Source organism: Sarcophilus harrisii, chromosome 3 (assembly GCF_902635505.1).
Source record: "Sarcophilus harrisii chromosome 3, mSarHar1.11, whole genome shotgun sequence".
NCBI classification, from domain to species: domain Eukaryota; kingdom Metazoa; phylum Chordata; class Mammalia; order Dasyuromorphia; family Dasyuridae; genus Sarcophilus; species Sarcophilus harrisii.
The window spans coordinates 453,831,725-453,848,800 of record NC_045428.1 but is presented as its reverse complement, the minus strand read 5'-3'; the positions used below and the strand labels follow the sequence as shown (position 1 = coordinate 453,848,800).

The 17,076-nt window shown below is 34.5% G+C and overlaps 1 protein-coding gene across 6 annotated transcripts in view; it reads left to right on the top strand.

Annotated features, from left to right (window-relative positions):
* Window positions 1–17,076, top strand: part of APLP2 (amyloid beta precursor like protein 2) — a 100,724-nt gene that overhangs the window by 48,142 nt on the left and 35,506 nt on the right. For all 6 annotated transcript variants that reach the window (XM_031960891.1, XM_023499554.2, XM_012545149.3 and 3 more), the window contains exon 2: window positions 16,670–16,843. In XM_031960891.1, coding sequence (XP_031816751.1) covers window positions 16,670–16,843 — 174 coding nt within the window. The remainder of the gene's footprint in view (window positions 1–16,669; window positions 16,844–17,076) is intronic.

The following is a 17,076-nucleotide window of genomic DNA, read 5'->3' as shown; positions in this document are numbered from 1 at the left end:
TGACTCTAAGGTGTCCATTACTGAAATTTCAAGATCCAGACTTAAAAACAACAGTAATTTATCCTATAAAGATTAGTAAAAAATACTACAGGGAATAACTAGAATTTGAATGGAATAGAGGACTTTGTAATGTGTCTTGTGAAATACTTCAGTAGGAACTTTGAAAAGGGTTTGAAGGGAGAGGGAAAAAGCATTTAGTAAGTATTTATTATGTTCCAGATAAGCAGTTGATGAATATTTTCACTTAATCTTCACAACAACCTTAAGTAGTAGGTGCTATTATTGTCCCCATTTTACATTTGAGGAAACAGTTCAAGTGATTCATCTATGGTCACAGAACTATTAAAAGTCTGAGGCTAGATTTGAATTTAAAGCTTTCTGACTCCAGGCTTAATATTCTTATTTACTCTGCTATCTTTATCTGCTGTAAAGGTATTACAAAAGATGTGATTTCAGAGAATTCTGGAAATAACATATTGAAACTGATCAGAACCAAGAGAACCTTTATACAAGGATAATAGTATTGTAAATAAAAACAACTTTGAAAGTCTTAAGCACTTTCTGCAGATTGAGATTTAAAAAAAAAAAGACATTGGTCATTATTGAAATTTATATTGCTTGAGTATATAACAGTTTTGTTTTTCTTGCTTTCTTAATGACGTGGTGGAATGAGTGAGAGAAAAAAGTTTGACCTGAAAACAAAACAAAATAAAATGTAATTTAAAAGAACAGACTTACCTACCCACATCAGAGCAGTGATCAACTATAGCTTTATAATGAAACATATCTGTCTCTTAATTGAGGTGTTGGACACAAAATATACAAAGAAATGTTGTTTATTTTTAAACAGCCATTTGTATGCATTCTTCTTAGAATAACTTGTTACAAAGATTATTTTCTTAGCTTTCTTCATGGTTAATTTGGTGCAAGTGTGGGGAGGGTAGAGAAAAGAGGGTTAGTAATAATGATAAAAACAAAAGAGGACCATTTAGACATTTTAAAAAATTAACATAAAGAGAACAGAAGGAAATTGAGAAGGAAGTCTAGACAATCAAGATAGTTTAAAAAGTAACACGTGGAATTTATTAAGTTTTTTTTAAATTTTTGCAATTTGCCAGGATTCTTTTTTTTTATTAATTTTTAATTTTATTTTCCAAATAGATATAAAGATAGTTTTCAACATTAATTTTTGTAAGACTTTTGTGTTTCAGATTTTTCTTCTTCCTTCCTTTACACGATAGCAGGCAGTCTGATGTATTAAATATGTGCAGTTCTTTTAAACAGTTAAGAAAATCAGACTAAAAGGGGAAAAAAGAAAACCATGAGAAGGGGGAGAAAACTATAAACAAAAAGGGTGAAAATACTAAAGTTAAATCCATATTCAGTCTCCATAGTTATCTGGATGTAGATGGTATTTTCCATCAAAGTGTATTTGAATTGCCTTGAAATCACTTCATTGTTGTTAAGAGCCTAGGCCATCACAGTTGATCATCACATAATCTTGCTGTTTCTATGTATAGTGTTCTCTTGGTTCTGCCTGCTTCATTTAGCATGAGGTCATGTAAGTCTTTCTAAACTGTTCATTTTTTTTAATAGAAAAATATTTCATTGTGCACATAATACACAGACATATATATTATATATAATTAAGTATTTATATTACAAAAATACTCTAAAGTGCTATCTAGGAGAAAGGATAAAAATTATTTGACATAAACTTAGGCTAACACTGGTCTGATCTATGTATGTAGTATATATATATTTACATATATATATATAAATTTAAAAAAAAAACCTCTCTGTTAGTAACTACTAGGCATTGAGCATACAAAAACAAAGAATTGTCATTGCCCTCATGAAATTGGGCATAGAAATTCATAGACAAATAAGAAAATGCAAAGCAATTTGAGGCTGAAAAAAGCAGGGAAGTCTTTTAGGGAAGCTGAGCAGAGAGATTTGTGACAATTTAAATATTGTCTTAGATCATCACCAGGTTGGCCTTGGCTTCAGCAGCTTGAATATCTTCAGATAAGTTACAGGGATTGGTGCCTTCATCTTGGGTAAAAGTCTATACACTGATAAAATTACATATTCTTAAAGTGTTAAAGGACTTCAACTATGGAGCAATTTGGAGTTTGAATTATTATATTGATGGGCCCATAAAAGCTAATTTGGGGAAATCCAGCTATATAGATACTTCCAGCATTAAGAAAGGGTGACTTAAGGATAATTAAGTCTATTTTTATATTACAAAAATGCTCTAACATGCTATCTAGGAGAAAGGATAAAAATTATTTGGCATAAACTTAGGCTAACACTGGTCTGATCTAAAACATTAGGGAAGAGAATGTCATAGAGGGCAGAATTTTTTTTAGACTTTCTTCTAATAACTTGCTCTTGAAAGAATCCTCCTTTTAGACCAGGCATTAAAAGGCAATATTCTTGAATGTTGGTTCTGGGATCCTTCCCAGTGTGATGCAGATGGACAAATTACCAAGTTCCTATAAAAAGCTTTGGCAACAGTCCTTACCATTTTCATTCTTGGAAATGATACTTCATTTATACTTAAATATTTAATGTTCTATTAAAAGCAGAGGTTAATTGTGCAAATTTTAGACCTCAGTAGCTTGCAGCTGTTAGATTTCAGTGGCTGAGTCATTCAATCAGCCATTTACAATTTGAGGTTATTTTCAGACCAAATTTGGAAATAGTTGTAATTAGAATTAGATTAAAATTTAAGAAGGAATTGAGTATTTTCAAGTTGACATGATTCAAAGCTATTAGTCTTAGGAATATATTACTTTTGGGCTAATGTTTTAATGCAGGAAGCTATTTTTTATATTAAGAATCTTGACTCTTTTTGTTGGGTCAATGTTTCAAGCTTGTCTTTTAGGCACTAAATTTTAATCTTCACTTATTCCACAATTGATGTTTTGAGGAATTTAGGCCTTGTTAAGTAGTCAACATTTGAAACTGTCCAAGAATGATATATTTTTTACTAGATCTTGTATCAGAAGTAATAGTCTTTTTTTTTTTTTTTTTTTATTTTTATTTATTTAATAGCCTTTTATTTACAGGATATATGCATGGGTAGCTTTACAGCATTAACAATTGCCAAACCTCTTGTTCCAATTTTTCACCTCTTACTCCCCCACCCCCTCCACTAGATGGCAGGATGACCAGTAGATGTTAAATATATTAAAATATAAATTAGATACACAATAAGTATACATGACCAAAACGTTATTTTGCTGTACAAAAAGAATCAGACTCTGAAATATTGTACAATTAACTTGTGAAGGAAATCAAAAATGCAGGTGTGCATAAATATAGGGATTGGGAATTCAATGTAATGGTTTTTAGTCATCTCCCAGAGTTCTTTTTCTGGGCATAGCTGGTTCCGTTCATTACTGCTCCATTGGAAATGATTTGGTTGATCTCGTTGCTGAGTATGGCCTGGTGCATCAGAACTGGTCATCATATAGTATTGTTGTTGAAGTATATAATGATCTCCTGGTCCTGCTCATTTCACTCAGCATCAGTTCTTGTAAGTCTCTCCAGGCCTTTCTGAAATTATCCTGTTGGTCATTTCTTACAGAACAGTAATATTCCATAATATTCATATACCACAATTTATTCAGCCATTCTCCAACTGATGGACATCCATTCAGTTTCCAGTTTTTAGACACTACAAAAAGGGCTGCCACAAACATTCATGCACATAAAGGTCCCTTTCCCTTCTTTATCATCTCTTTGGGATATAATCCCAGTAGTAACACTGCTGGATCAAAGGGTATGCACAGTTTGATAACTTTTTGAGCATAGTTCCAAACTATTCTCCAAAATGGTTGGATTCGTTCACAACTCCACCAACAATGCATCAATGTCCCAGTTTTCCGCATCCCCTCAACAATCATCATTATTTTTTCCTGTCATCTTAGCCAATCTGACAGGTGTGTGAGTGAGTATCTTAGAGTTGTCTTAATTTGCATTTCTCTGATTAATAATGACTTGGAGCATCTTTTCATATGACTAGAAATAGTTTCAATTTCTTCATCTGAGAATTGTCTGTTCATATCCTTTGACCATTTTCAATTGGGGAATGGCTTGAATTTTTATAAATTAGAGTTAATTCTCTCTCTCTCTATATATATATATATTTTTTTTTTTATTATTTAATAGCCTTTTATTTACAGGATTTATACATGGGTAACTTTACAGCATTAACAATTGCCAAACCTCTTGTTCAATTTTCACCTCTTACCCCCACCCCTCCCTAGATGGCAGGATGACCAGTAGATGTTAAATATATTAAAATATAACTTAGATACACAATAAGTATACATGACCAAAACATTATTTTGCTGTACAAAAAGAATCAGACTCTGAATTATTGTACAATTAGCTTGTGAAGGAAATCAAAATGCATGTGTGCATAAATATAGGGATTAGGAATTTAATGTAATGGTTTTAGTCATCTCCCAGAGTTTTTCTGGCGTAGCTAGCTCAGTTCATTACTGCTCCATTAGAAATGATTTGGTTGATCTCATTGCTGAGGATGGCCTGATCCATCAGAACTGGTCATCATCTAGTATTGTTGTTGAAGTATATAATGATCTCCTGGTCCTGCTCATTTCACTCAGCATCAGTTACGTATAAGTCTCTCCAGGCCTTTCTGGAAATCATCCTGTTGGTCATTTCTTACAGAACAGTAATATTCCATAATTTTCATATACCACAATTTATTCAGCCATTCTCCAACTGATGGACATCCATTCAGTTTCCAGTTTCTAGCCACTACAAAAAGGGCTGCCACAAACATTCGTGCACATACAGGTCCCTTTCCCTTCTTTATCATCTCTTTGGGATATATAATCCCAGTAGTAACACTGCTGGATCAAAGGGTATGCACAGTTTGATAACTTTTTGAGCATAGTTCCAAACTACTCTCCAAAATGATTGGACCCGTTCACAACTCCACCAACAATGCATCAATGTCCCAGTTTTCCCGCATCCCCTCAACAATCATCATTATTTTTCCTGTCATCTTAGCCAATCTGACAGGTGTGTAGTGGTATCTTAGAGTTGTCTTAATTTGCATTTCTCTGATTAATAATGACTTGGAGCATCTTTTCATATGACTAGAAATAATTTCAATTTCTTCATCTGAGAATTGTCTGTTCATATCCTTTGACCATTTTTCAATTGGAGAATGGCTTGAATTTTTATAAATTAGAGCTAATTCTCTATATATTTTGGAAATGAGGCCTTTATCAGAACCTTTGACTGTAAAAATATTTTCCCAGTTTATTGCTTCCCTTCTAATCTTGTCTGCATTAGTTTTGTTTGTACAAAAACTTTTCAGTTTGGTATAGTCGAAATTTTCTATTTTGTGATCAGTAATGATCTCTAGTTCTGCTTTGGTCATAAAGACCAGAAGTAATAGTCTTAAATTGCATAATGGAAGTATGATTTCGTAGTGTTGCATATAGAATTTTTTTTTCCCTGAGGCATTTGGGGTTAAGTGACTTGGCCAGAGTCACACAGCTAGGAAATGTTAAGTTTCCAAAGCCAGATTTGAACTCAATGTCCTCCTGACTTCAGGGCCGGTGGTCAGTCTACTGTGCCATCTAGCTGCCTCTGTATGTAACATTTTAATACATGATTTCACATCTTAACATTTTAGATATTGTTAACAGTAATCTTTTCATAGACCCTTTTCACATAACATGGCAGCAGAGGTGTTTCATTTAGTACAGTTAATAAACATTGAGCTAAATTCTTTAGACTGATATTTTCCATGTTGATTCTATCTTAAATCCAGATATTGAATAGAACATTAGGCCTTATTGTGAATTTTCTTATTTGTTTCTGTAGTGAACAAAAGTCATAGGAAACAAGTATGGTTCACAAGCCTCTACTGATTAGTGCGACTGGCAAGAGTGAAGCAGTTAGGATATCTCCTCCCAGTATCTTTGCTCATATTTTCTAAGAGAAATAGTAATAGCTTACTCACTAATGTAGAAATGATTCCATTTCAAATTTAACAAAATTATGTAGCACCTTCAGAAAGTTAATAGCCTAACTTGACTAATTTAATATTAGCACATTTTTATAATGTATATTTGGTGCAGTAGTTTCATTCTGTGAATGCTAAATTTGATTTGACTGAATTATTAAAATAACCTCTCCAATTGGCTTTCATGCTTCCAATTTCTTCCCTCTTTAATCTGTCCCCTACAAAGTTACAAAAACTCTTCACAGACCAGATTTGACCGTGCAACACAAACACATTTTCAACCCTTTTTCGTCCATTTCAAGACTGATATTTATTTTATGTCACTCCCATCACATGCTTTACTGACTTCATTGATTTTATTCTCTTCCCACATCCCTCAATTATGTGAAGTTCCATTCCCATATTCTTCCTTTTTACATATGGAAGTATATTCCTTTTACATTGGCATCTGTCCTTTCCTTCTTTTAAAACCCTCACAACAGAACCAGTCCAACATTACATCTTCTGTCCCTCTGAAAACAATTATGTTCTGAAAAGATATTTATATTTTCTCTTACATTTAGAATGTTAACACTGCATCAAACAGCTCATATCAATTGTCAGATAAATTTACCTTTCCTAAACGTTTTTGGACTCTTGTGTTTGTATTTAAAAGTTCTTGCTCGTAAATTGGAGAATGATGAAACAAATTGTGCTACATGAATAATGAAGTATTACTATCCTGTAAAAAAGATCTACATTAACTGATGCAGATTGAAGCAAGCAGAGCCAAGGAAACAATACACACACAAAACTAACACTAAATGGTGGAAAGATAAAGGTGTTACATAGAAATCAGCAAAATGTAAAAGGTTATGTATGTCTGGAATAAAGAGATATTATAGGACGTCCCCAAGCCACTCCATGGAGTGGCAGATTCACAGGTATAGTAAATTGTACACATTAGCCTTTTCCCCTTCAATGCATTAATTAGTTGTACTTTTTTTTTTTTTTCTTTCTCTCTTCTTCCTCCCCTTTCCATTTTGAAAGATATGGGGAGAGATATATGGGAAAACTACAATGATGCAAAAAAAAAAAAATTAAAAATTCATTAAAAAAAGATTCTACTAAGTTTTAATGTTTTCCTTAGAAATTTTTGAAGTTCTTTTTCAAAAAAGCTCATCTTTTTCCACTTAATGATTTTTTTTAGCTTTTTTTATTAAAGCTTTTTATTTTCAAAACGTATGCATAGATAATTTTCAACATTCACCCTTGTAAAACCTTGTGTTCCAAATTTTTTCTCTCTCTTCCCCCTAACCCGTCCTGTGGATGGCAAGTAATCCAATATATGTTAAACATGTGCAATTCTTCTATACATATTTCCACAATTGTGATTATTTTTGCATTGTAGGCTATCCTTCAAATCATTCTAAGTTTGTATCTTTTGCTTGTGCAATATTGTATTCTAAGATCTCTTTTTAACAAAATTGCCAAGTCTTGTATGATCGTGATTCTGTAGTTCCTTGGTAATTGAATTGATTCTGATGCTTGCATTATTTTTTTTTTTTATTTGACGTATGAACTCTGGATTTTGGCTCTGACACTTCTAAGACTTTTTTTTTTTTTTAAATTCCTTTCATAGAGTGGTTGTTTGATGGATTCTTTCTATTGTTACTTTACTCTTTAATTCTAAGAGTGTGCCTATTTCCATTTATTATTTTTGAAAAACAATGTCCAAGCATCTCTTCTCCCTCCAGTCATGTTTTCAAGAAGTCCGATGATTCTTAAATTCTTTCTTCCCCTAATCATTTTCCCATTAGCTTTAAAATAGGTTATTTTGTGCTCCAAATCTTCATTTTGTACTATATTATTTATTATTATTATTTTGGCCGTATTATGCAGTCATTGATTTCTGTTTTGTTTAATTTTCAGGATTCTGTTTTTTGGATAAGGTTTCTGTTGGTTTCTGTTTTAAGTTATTTCTTCCTGGTATTCTTGTAATAGTTGTAGAAAATCCATTTTTTCCCCTTTGAGTCTGTGGAGTTATTTTCTCCTGATTTGGACATATCTTTAACAATTCTTTAGATTTGCAACAATTTTGGATATGGACTGATGTTATTTGATTTTATTCAGTTGTCCAGCTTTAGTTCCTGAATTCCTCAGGGCTTTGTGCTAAGGCCAGGTATTGTCTCATGCTTCATTTTTGGGAGGATTATTTGCTTGGTTTCTTTATAGATCATCTGGATTCACTAGGCTTCCATGAGTGTTCAAGATTTTCAGAGCCTTGATACCTTTGATCCTCAGACTTGGACTCCTGCTCTTGGTGGCTTCCAAATTATTCACTTTAATGCCTTTTAATCTTCCTAGGTTTTAATCACATTGGCCCTTTGCCCTTGCTGCTTCCAGACCCAGAACCTTGCAGGTTAAAAATGTATCTGACCCATTTTGAAAAAGAGTATCCAAGCATTGCTTTCGTGGAAGTTGCAGTTTTGTTTGCCAGTTGTTGTGCTGGTCTTGCTGTTAGCATTCTTTTCTGGTGCCAATAGACTTTTTCCTGACACTTTGTGCAGCTCTCGGGTTGGAAGAAGTCACTGTAGTTTCTCATTGGGATTCTGGATCATTATTTGGTTCTGCTTTAATTTCAGATTTTCCGTGGAAGCAATATGTGTAGCTGGGTACCATCATTTCTTTCTTCTCCCACCCTCCTCCTAGGGAGTCCTATTCCATGTAACAAAATTTTTAAAAGAAAAAGGGAAAAAAAGTAATTCAACAAAACTGACACCACTTAAGCCTGACAACATATGTAATGTTCCATTCCTTAAACACCCTACTTTCCACTGAAAAGAAAGGGGTTCTTTCTTCTATCTTATGTAGTGTCAAGCCTTAGTTGTTAAATTATACTGCAAATCTACCTCAATCTTTCTTTACGGTTCCCCTCAGCTGCTTAACTTCTCCAAGCTGCTTTCCTCCTGAATCTCTTCCCTTTTTTTAGTGATTTCTTCTTTACATTATCTTATGATCATTGTACATATTATTCTAAACTTATTGTCTCCATTTCTGAAATTCTTAGGTATTCCTCAGTTCTTTGCAGTTGTACCAGTACCTCCATTTGTACTACCATTTGACTAAATACTTTTTCTCTGAGATCAACAATGGTTTCTTAAATCTTTTGTCATTTTTCTTTTCTGACTTTGCCAGATAACTCCTTGAAAAAGAGGAGAAAGATGTATGCAACCACTTTTTTTCTTTCAGTTACATTATTTTCTTGGTTTTCCACCTTTCTGTTCTTCAGGCTTTTCTGCTGCATCATCAACCCGTTCCTAGCCACTAAATATGAATTCTGATCTCTTTTCCCTTTCTGTCTTCCTTGGTGATCTGATCAGCTCTCATGTGTTCATCAAGTTAGGAAACAAGGAAGTAGATAGAGCATTGGGCCTGAAATCAGGAAGAATGGAGTTCAAACCTAGCCCCTATATACTCAGCTCTAATCTCTCTCCTGAATTCGTTTCATACATCACCAGCTGCCTGCTAGACATTTTTACCTGCATATTGGGTTGTAAGTCTGCAAAGCCAAGAGTGCCAAATCTTGTCAATCCTATCTCCACAATGTGTTACATAGTCCCTTTTGCCCTGTTCACATTACTCTACCTTTGTCATATCCTTACTGCCACTGATGAGGTGCAGATGATGAGGTACAAAATAGAAAGAGATCCCCTAACAGCAATGGGATCCCCTTGGCCAATAGCAGGTTTTGCAAAAAAATTCACAAACCCCAATGAATATAAGCACAAGGTTTGTGGCAAAGGATGGCATCTAATTACACTAAGAAGCCAGCTTGCTAGGAAGACAGACTTCTTAGTGGGCAAGGAATATAGCAAAGGTGGGTTACACTGAGAAGAAAATATCTTCAGTAGTGGGCAAGGTCCTGTTAAGACTTCTTAGAAGATAGGTTTGACCAAACTTTAGCTATATTAGGTACACTTTGGGCTGGGGAGCAGTTTGAATCACACAATAGAGGACTATTAACTATGAGATCTCCAATTGAATGAGATCACTTGACTGGGAATTTGAGCCACTCAGTGTTTATGCCCAGGCCTAGATTTCCAATTGAATGGGATTACTTATCTGGGTGTTTCCCTTATGGACAGAATGGTGTGCCCCTCCTGGAGAAAGCTTGAGACTCCAAATCATCCTTCTCTCACAGATTAAAGTGGACACAGTTTCAGGTCCCCCCCCCCCCCCAAAGGTTAAAGGGGAGACAATTTACATCACCACCACTACTACTAGTTGGTAAAATTACATTTTACTTTTAACATTTGTAAAGAACTTCAGTTATGTTATATTTATATCCTTATGATTATCCTGTGAATGTAGGTACTTTTTTTAAACCTCAATTTACATATAAGAAATCTGAAATGAAAGAGAGGTTGAATGAGTCTCTGCTGTGTCTAATTCCTTTTTACTTAGTGTCCCTGTGTAGGACCGGGAACTCAAATTAAAATCAGAGATTCTCATAGTAAGAAAAGCAAAAAGGAATTCATTATGTTCATTCCAGAAGGGACAACTCCCAACAGACAAGGCCTCAGTAGAGGAGTGCAGAGCACAAACTGCAAAATATAAGATTATATTGACCAGAAGCTCTCTACCCCAACCTTCCTCTTGACTTTTTCTCCCATTGTCTGGGATCATGGCTTACCTTCTAAATAGAAAGCTATCCTAGAAACAAAAGAATAAATTGCCTTTAAAAGAAGTACTTACATGCTAATTAAGAGGTAGTGGGAAAGTTGAAGGGAATGTTCATCCAAGGCTATGGAACACCAGCAGTTTTTTAGCTATAGCTCAACTTGTTATTGCAAAGTCTCAAGTCACAATTAGGGCATAGGTCTGAAGCCACATTGTTAGGAGAGGCCTTCACTCAGTTTTACTTTCTTCCTAGTTTTCTCCCCTTTCAGCCCATCCTTCATAATTGCCTAATTGAATATCCTGAAATAGATCTGACCATGTCACCTCTCCATTAAAAAACCTCCATAATTGATTAACTTTAGGATAAACAGCAAACTCTTTAGTCCAGAATTGAAAGCTTTTCAAAGTTTGGTCCTTTCTTAGTTTTCCAGTGTTATTTCATATTTCTTTTCTCCTTAACTTCTTTTCCTTTTTCCATTTCTTGAGTCTAACTATTTTCTTCATGCTGAGAAAGCTCTCCCCCTTCAATTCCACCTGATTTCCTTGTTAAGTTTCAACTGAAACCCCCAACTCCAGGAAGTTTTTCTCTCCCCTCTTTATTCCACTGCCTTTCCTTTGTTAATTATTTCCTATTCAATCCCTGTATAGCTTGCTTTGTATTTGTTTTCCCCATTAGGTTGTAAAGCTGGATAAGGACTGGTATTGTCCTTGTCTCTTTTTGTATCCCCAGCACAACCTCATATATAGTAGGTGCTTAATACATTTTTACTACAAAAGCTTTCATCTTCTGCCCCCATGCCTTAGTACCTCTCTATTTGGAATACATTTCATTTTCACTTTTCACTCAAAATCCTTAGCTTCTTTCAAAGCATGTGATTCCCCCTTACCTAAGGGTGAGGCAGAGGCCTTTTTCTGTTAATTCAGTTATTCCCCCAAGGTTGAAACTTCGTGTTCATAAAACCACCATAGAATATAATATTTTGGGTGTGGATGTGGGTTGGACTGTTTCTAGTACAGTATCTGGGATTTATTTTTGTATTGGACTTAATCAAAGTGTGAGAGATTTAGATCTGAAACTTTTTTTCTCCTAGTTAAAGTTCTAAATTTTCAGAAGCTATATGGTATTGTGTAGCTAAGCCTTTTTATAAAATGAGATTTCAACTTTGAGGGCAAATTATTAATTAAAATGGAAGTACTGGACCAGAAAAGCATTTGAATAAAGTTTGGTTTTAGACTCTTAAAAATGCTGCAATCTGCATAGATCACAGGAACACCAGCTTAAGTGCCAAAAGAACTAACATGAATTTCTTTCCTGGAGGTTCCAGGTTCATAGGCTATCAAAAATGCTCACTTAACACAGAATTAACAATTTAGATTAGATAGCAGATGTCTGTGTCATTCCATATCAAGAAAATAGGACAGATTTGGCATTTATTTAGTAAGAGGCATAAGTTAGAAAAAATGGGAAGATATAGCCTTATTGCTTTAGCCTTAGCAAGAAGGAAGTGAAAATGTGATGTGTTGATTCCTAGATGTGTGTGGTCCACTGAGACTTTTTGTGTTTCAAATGATAACTCTTTGAGAGTCTCTCATGACCACAATGATTAATCTCTCTGAACTTAAAAGTGAATCACTGTAGCATATTAGCTGTCTGGAATGATTCCAGATCATTTTTTTATTTTTTATGCGTGGTAGTAACTGATATGTTGTTTGTCTGCTTCTTCCTGCTTTCTAACCTCTGGTATTTTAGAATCTCTTTAGGGGAGATAATAATTGACCACCTTGGCACAAATATCAAATGCACTTACCATTGGTGTATTGACCTTGGTGGTTGACCTATAAACTGAACACTTATACACTTTGAATTCTTGTGGTCTTTCGGTCACCAATGATAATGAGTAAGTAATATGTGAAATAGAATCTTTTGGCCCGATTTATAGCTGCTCCTGTTAAATTTGGCCGCTTTTAAGAGTCATGACTCTGAGATACATATTGCCATAATTATAATTAATAATTCTAATATGATTATTATTTTAATTATATTAGTATAATTAATTTAGTTAAGCTATTCCCTTGTTTAGGTCTGTACTTTGAATCTTAATGGTAACTCTTGATCAGACTTGGTGCTTTGCTTGATTAGAATTCAAGGAACTCTCTTATTGCAGTGGAGTATTAGAATGGGACTTTGAAATTTTGTTTTTTAAATATATTTTTGTAAATTAAAAACCCCATTTAGATTTTCTGTTTTGTGTCTCTTCTTTGTTCTTCCAGTTAACTATTACTTGTAACAAATAAATTTTTTTTAATGGAAGAAAAAAAAATCTAGCAAAATCAATCAACACAAAAATTGTCAAGATTTTTCCTTAGAAATACTTATTAAATGGCTAAATAAAGAAGGTGTGTTGGAATCTATACAAACTGTTAAGCCATTGGAGTTGATAGAGACAATAATTATCTAATTTGGCATGGTTCAATATGATTGATTTGATCTTAGAAGGAGATATTTTGGGCCAGAACTTGAAACAAGGTACTAAATACAACTGATAGAAACGATGCTTGTGTTCACACGTTTAGAGAGCTCATAAGTATCTAAGTACTCAATGGAGTTCACAGGTTTGGGAGATTTCAGGGATTAGTATGGCTTAGTATGAGATATCCAAATTCACACCTCCCTTAGGTCCAGAGAGCACTCTGGGAGATAACCCAGAATCCCTTTCTCTCCAGAAGGAGGAGTTAACCTTTGGGAGATCATATATATACAGGAAGCTCTTAGAGCTGGAGACAGTTTTTCTTGGGAACATTGACTGGGGTTGGAGAGGAACACTCTGGGAGGAAGCCCACAAGCCCTATCTTTGAGGCAAGAAAGATTCATTGCATCTTCCAATTTGGTGCTGGTTGGAGGCTGAAGAAAGCAGAGGCAGAAGCCAAGGACAAAGCTGCAAGATCTCTTGGAACCAAGCAGAGAGAGAGGCCTCTGAGCTAACTGGGCTATATTGAGAAAACAATAAAAGATCTGAACTTTTATCACCTGGCTGTGTTTTGGAAAAAGAACACCAACAAAGGTGGACTTGGATTAGAAGAATATTTATTTAGATTTGCATATGAAAATCATTTTTAGCACTCCATTAATTTGGATCTAGTTTATTCTTTCAGTGTTCATTGTCATCTTATTTGAAATGAATCATGAGTCTATGTTTAGAGGAATATGTAATGCCAGAGAAACTGAGCCAAGATAGAGATTAGAGAGGATTTAATAATTTATTGAATGGAGAGATATACTGGGATCAAATGGATCCATGGTTTGGTCCCAGGGTTGAATGAGACTATCCTCTCCAAGAATCCAGTAAACAATGTGAGTTCTCAATGACCTATATACATGTGGCTCAGATACAAGGGGTAGATTGAGGCAGGGGCGGAGTCAGGGTGCTGAGAATGGGAATGGGACTCTGATAGGGTGAGGTGAGTCTTTGGAGATGAGATGACATAATCGGGGGAGGCATCCTGGAGATGGGGAGAGGCGGCTTGATAAGATGGTATCTGACATTCCAATAGCTTGGTGGGATGGGGAGAGGCATTCTGATATTCTAAAACATAAGATCTTTTATCCTTATCCAGTATTCTGATAAAGAGGGAGGGAAGGTTTTGCAGGACTGAGAAGCTAGGAAATGCAGTCAGGACTGGGTCAGGATAATTATGGAAACCTGAGAACTATGGCTTAAAAAATAGTTTAGAGTTCTGAAGTAGCTTTACTTTACATGTCTATATCTCAGAAGCCTAATCTTGTCAGTTGTTTTATATACTTTCATAATAAAGGCAAAAGTTGTTTCATTCTTGATATGAAAGTTTGCAAGAGTATTATTCTCCTTTAAAACTATAATTCTTTCCTGTGGATATTGTCACAAATTTTCCAATTTGAGTCTTGGCAAGTTTTTAATGTGTTTAACTTTTGTAACTTGTTTCTGAGATGCCTGTAAGTCCTGAAAATTGTTTCGTTACTCATGGATATGAACTAATTTCAATTTCATTCAATACAAAAATAGGAAGGCAAATGGGTGACAAAAGAAAAAAGAAAAAATGTTAACCATGTATTTAAAAATTGGGTATGAATACTGTGTGGTTCAGAAATGGTGAGGGGGTCACCATTTAATTAAAAAAAAGCTGGAGAGATGTATAGAAGCAAAGCAATTTATTATACATTCTGGCAAGAGGGGCATCCCACCCATTGAGCAGACTATGGAAGGGAGGAAGTACCGTCATAGGGGCAGGGTCAACACTTTTAATCCCTAACTTAAATACCCCTTCCCACCACTGACCCTCATCTTTATTGGCTGAGGATCTTACATTTTAAACGAAGGAGCTACCCAAGAAATTGAACTTGGCCAATAAGTCTATAGTTGCCCATATTTGACTGAAATAGGGAGACGATGATATCATGGGAGGATAGCAAGAAGGGGATTTAGGTATGCCCTTGCCTCAATCTTCAAAGTCCTCCAGGCCTACTCAAACTCTGAAGGTAGATGAAGCCTTACTCTATTTTCACAACTGTCTTGAAAGCTCTCACCTCATCTGGTTCAATACCCTTTTTCTTAAAGAGATCATCTGTAGCAGTGGTCCCTTTCCTTAGTATAGGATAAGTTATGCTAGCCTTTTTGCTTCTTAGATTTCAAACCAAATTTGTTTTTCCTGACCACAAAAAGGTTTTTGGTATGTGTTTTGTAAGAAATTGCAGAAACAAAAATTGTATAAAATCCTGCCCAGTTTGACCTGATAATTTTTTTCTTGCTTTTAAAAAAGAATTATATTTGGAATAAACTTGGACTATTGTTAACATAAAGTTATAGCCTTCATTATTTTGCTGTTACTAACAATGTAAAGGGGTCAGAGTTGATTAGTTGCACTAGTTTACAAGAATCTTATTAAAATAACCACACTATTTTCTTAGCTTATATTTTGTTACCTGGAAACAGATAGGACAATTATTTTTGTTCTGTCCACCAGTTAAGATATTGCTATCCAAGAAAATATTTTTAGAATATTATATTTATTTTTACATGAAACTTCTTGGTAGTTAGTAAAATGAATTTTTAACAACTTGGATTTTAAGAGTTCTAAGCAGATTGTTTATAGGCTTCAAATTATCAAATTACTTTTGGAGACATTTTTATGTTATCCTTTGCTTCTTTCCTCCAAGGAAAGGATTTTGGATTAAATGTTTCTGAAAAAAATTCACTTTGAATCTTACAAACTGCAAAGATTAGTCTGATTTTGGGTCAGTATGAAAGTACAACGGTAGCGGAATTCAACATTGAATTAATGTAACTAGGTTTGATTTGCTTTATTTATAAATAATGCAGCAGATTAGTAATCCCTTTGTAGATAGTCCTTCCATTGATCAGAACATTTCTTTTTTGGTACGTAGGGTGTTTTTTTTTTTTTTTTTTTTTGAATGAAGCAACTGGAGTTGTGACTTGCCCAGGGTCACATAGTTAGGAAGGCTTTTTTGGTAGATTGTGCCCAACATAGCAGAGGCCTTTTCTAGATTGTTCAGTTTCAATCATAGTTTGATTCATTGATCATTGGACAAAGACCTCATTTAGAGAGCCAGTAGACAGTTTTTTTAATGGTGTATTTCTATTTCATTCTGCTTCCTTTTTTGTCATTAAATCATTATCATTGTGAAAACTGAAGATATTCTACAGTGATTCAATATTTTTTTTTTCCTTTTCATGGGTCGCCATAAACAAATAATTTATCCTTTTGTTGCCAGTCATAATGGTGATGAAATTCTTTCCTTAGCTATGTTGATTGTCTGGAAGCATATTGTTGCTAGAGTCATATCTAAAGCCTTTCCAATATGGTAGAACCTGTCAGAGCTATATTCTGGTGTTATAGCCTTCCAGAATCAAGGGTCACCTTTGTGACACTAAGTGGTAGACATATTCAAAAAAGATGAAAATAAAAGTTAATTCAACTATTTTTTCTTTACAGGCACTTGCAGCAAATGCAGGAACAGGGTTTGCTGTAGCTGAGCCTCAGATTGCAATGTTTTGTGGAAAGTTGAACATGCATGTCAACATTCAAACTGGGAAATGGGAACCAGACCCATCAGGAACCAAGACTTGTTTTGGAACAAGAGAGGAAGTTCTTCAGTATTGTCAGGAGGTAAGATGTTAGAATTTTTTGTTCATTTATTTTCTTTATTACAATTTGGGTTACATATAAATAGACATAGATTTTAAGTAGCTCATTACTGCTCATTTAAATCTCACTTCAGCCCTTTATTACTGGGCTCGTTATTAAGATTTCATGGGAATTTTAGCTATGTACTTTAAAAATTTGATTTAAGGAGTACACTTTTACAGTGTATCCCATAGTGAAGGTGGATAGGAGCTCAC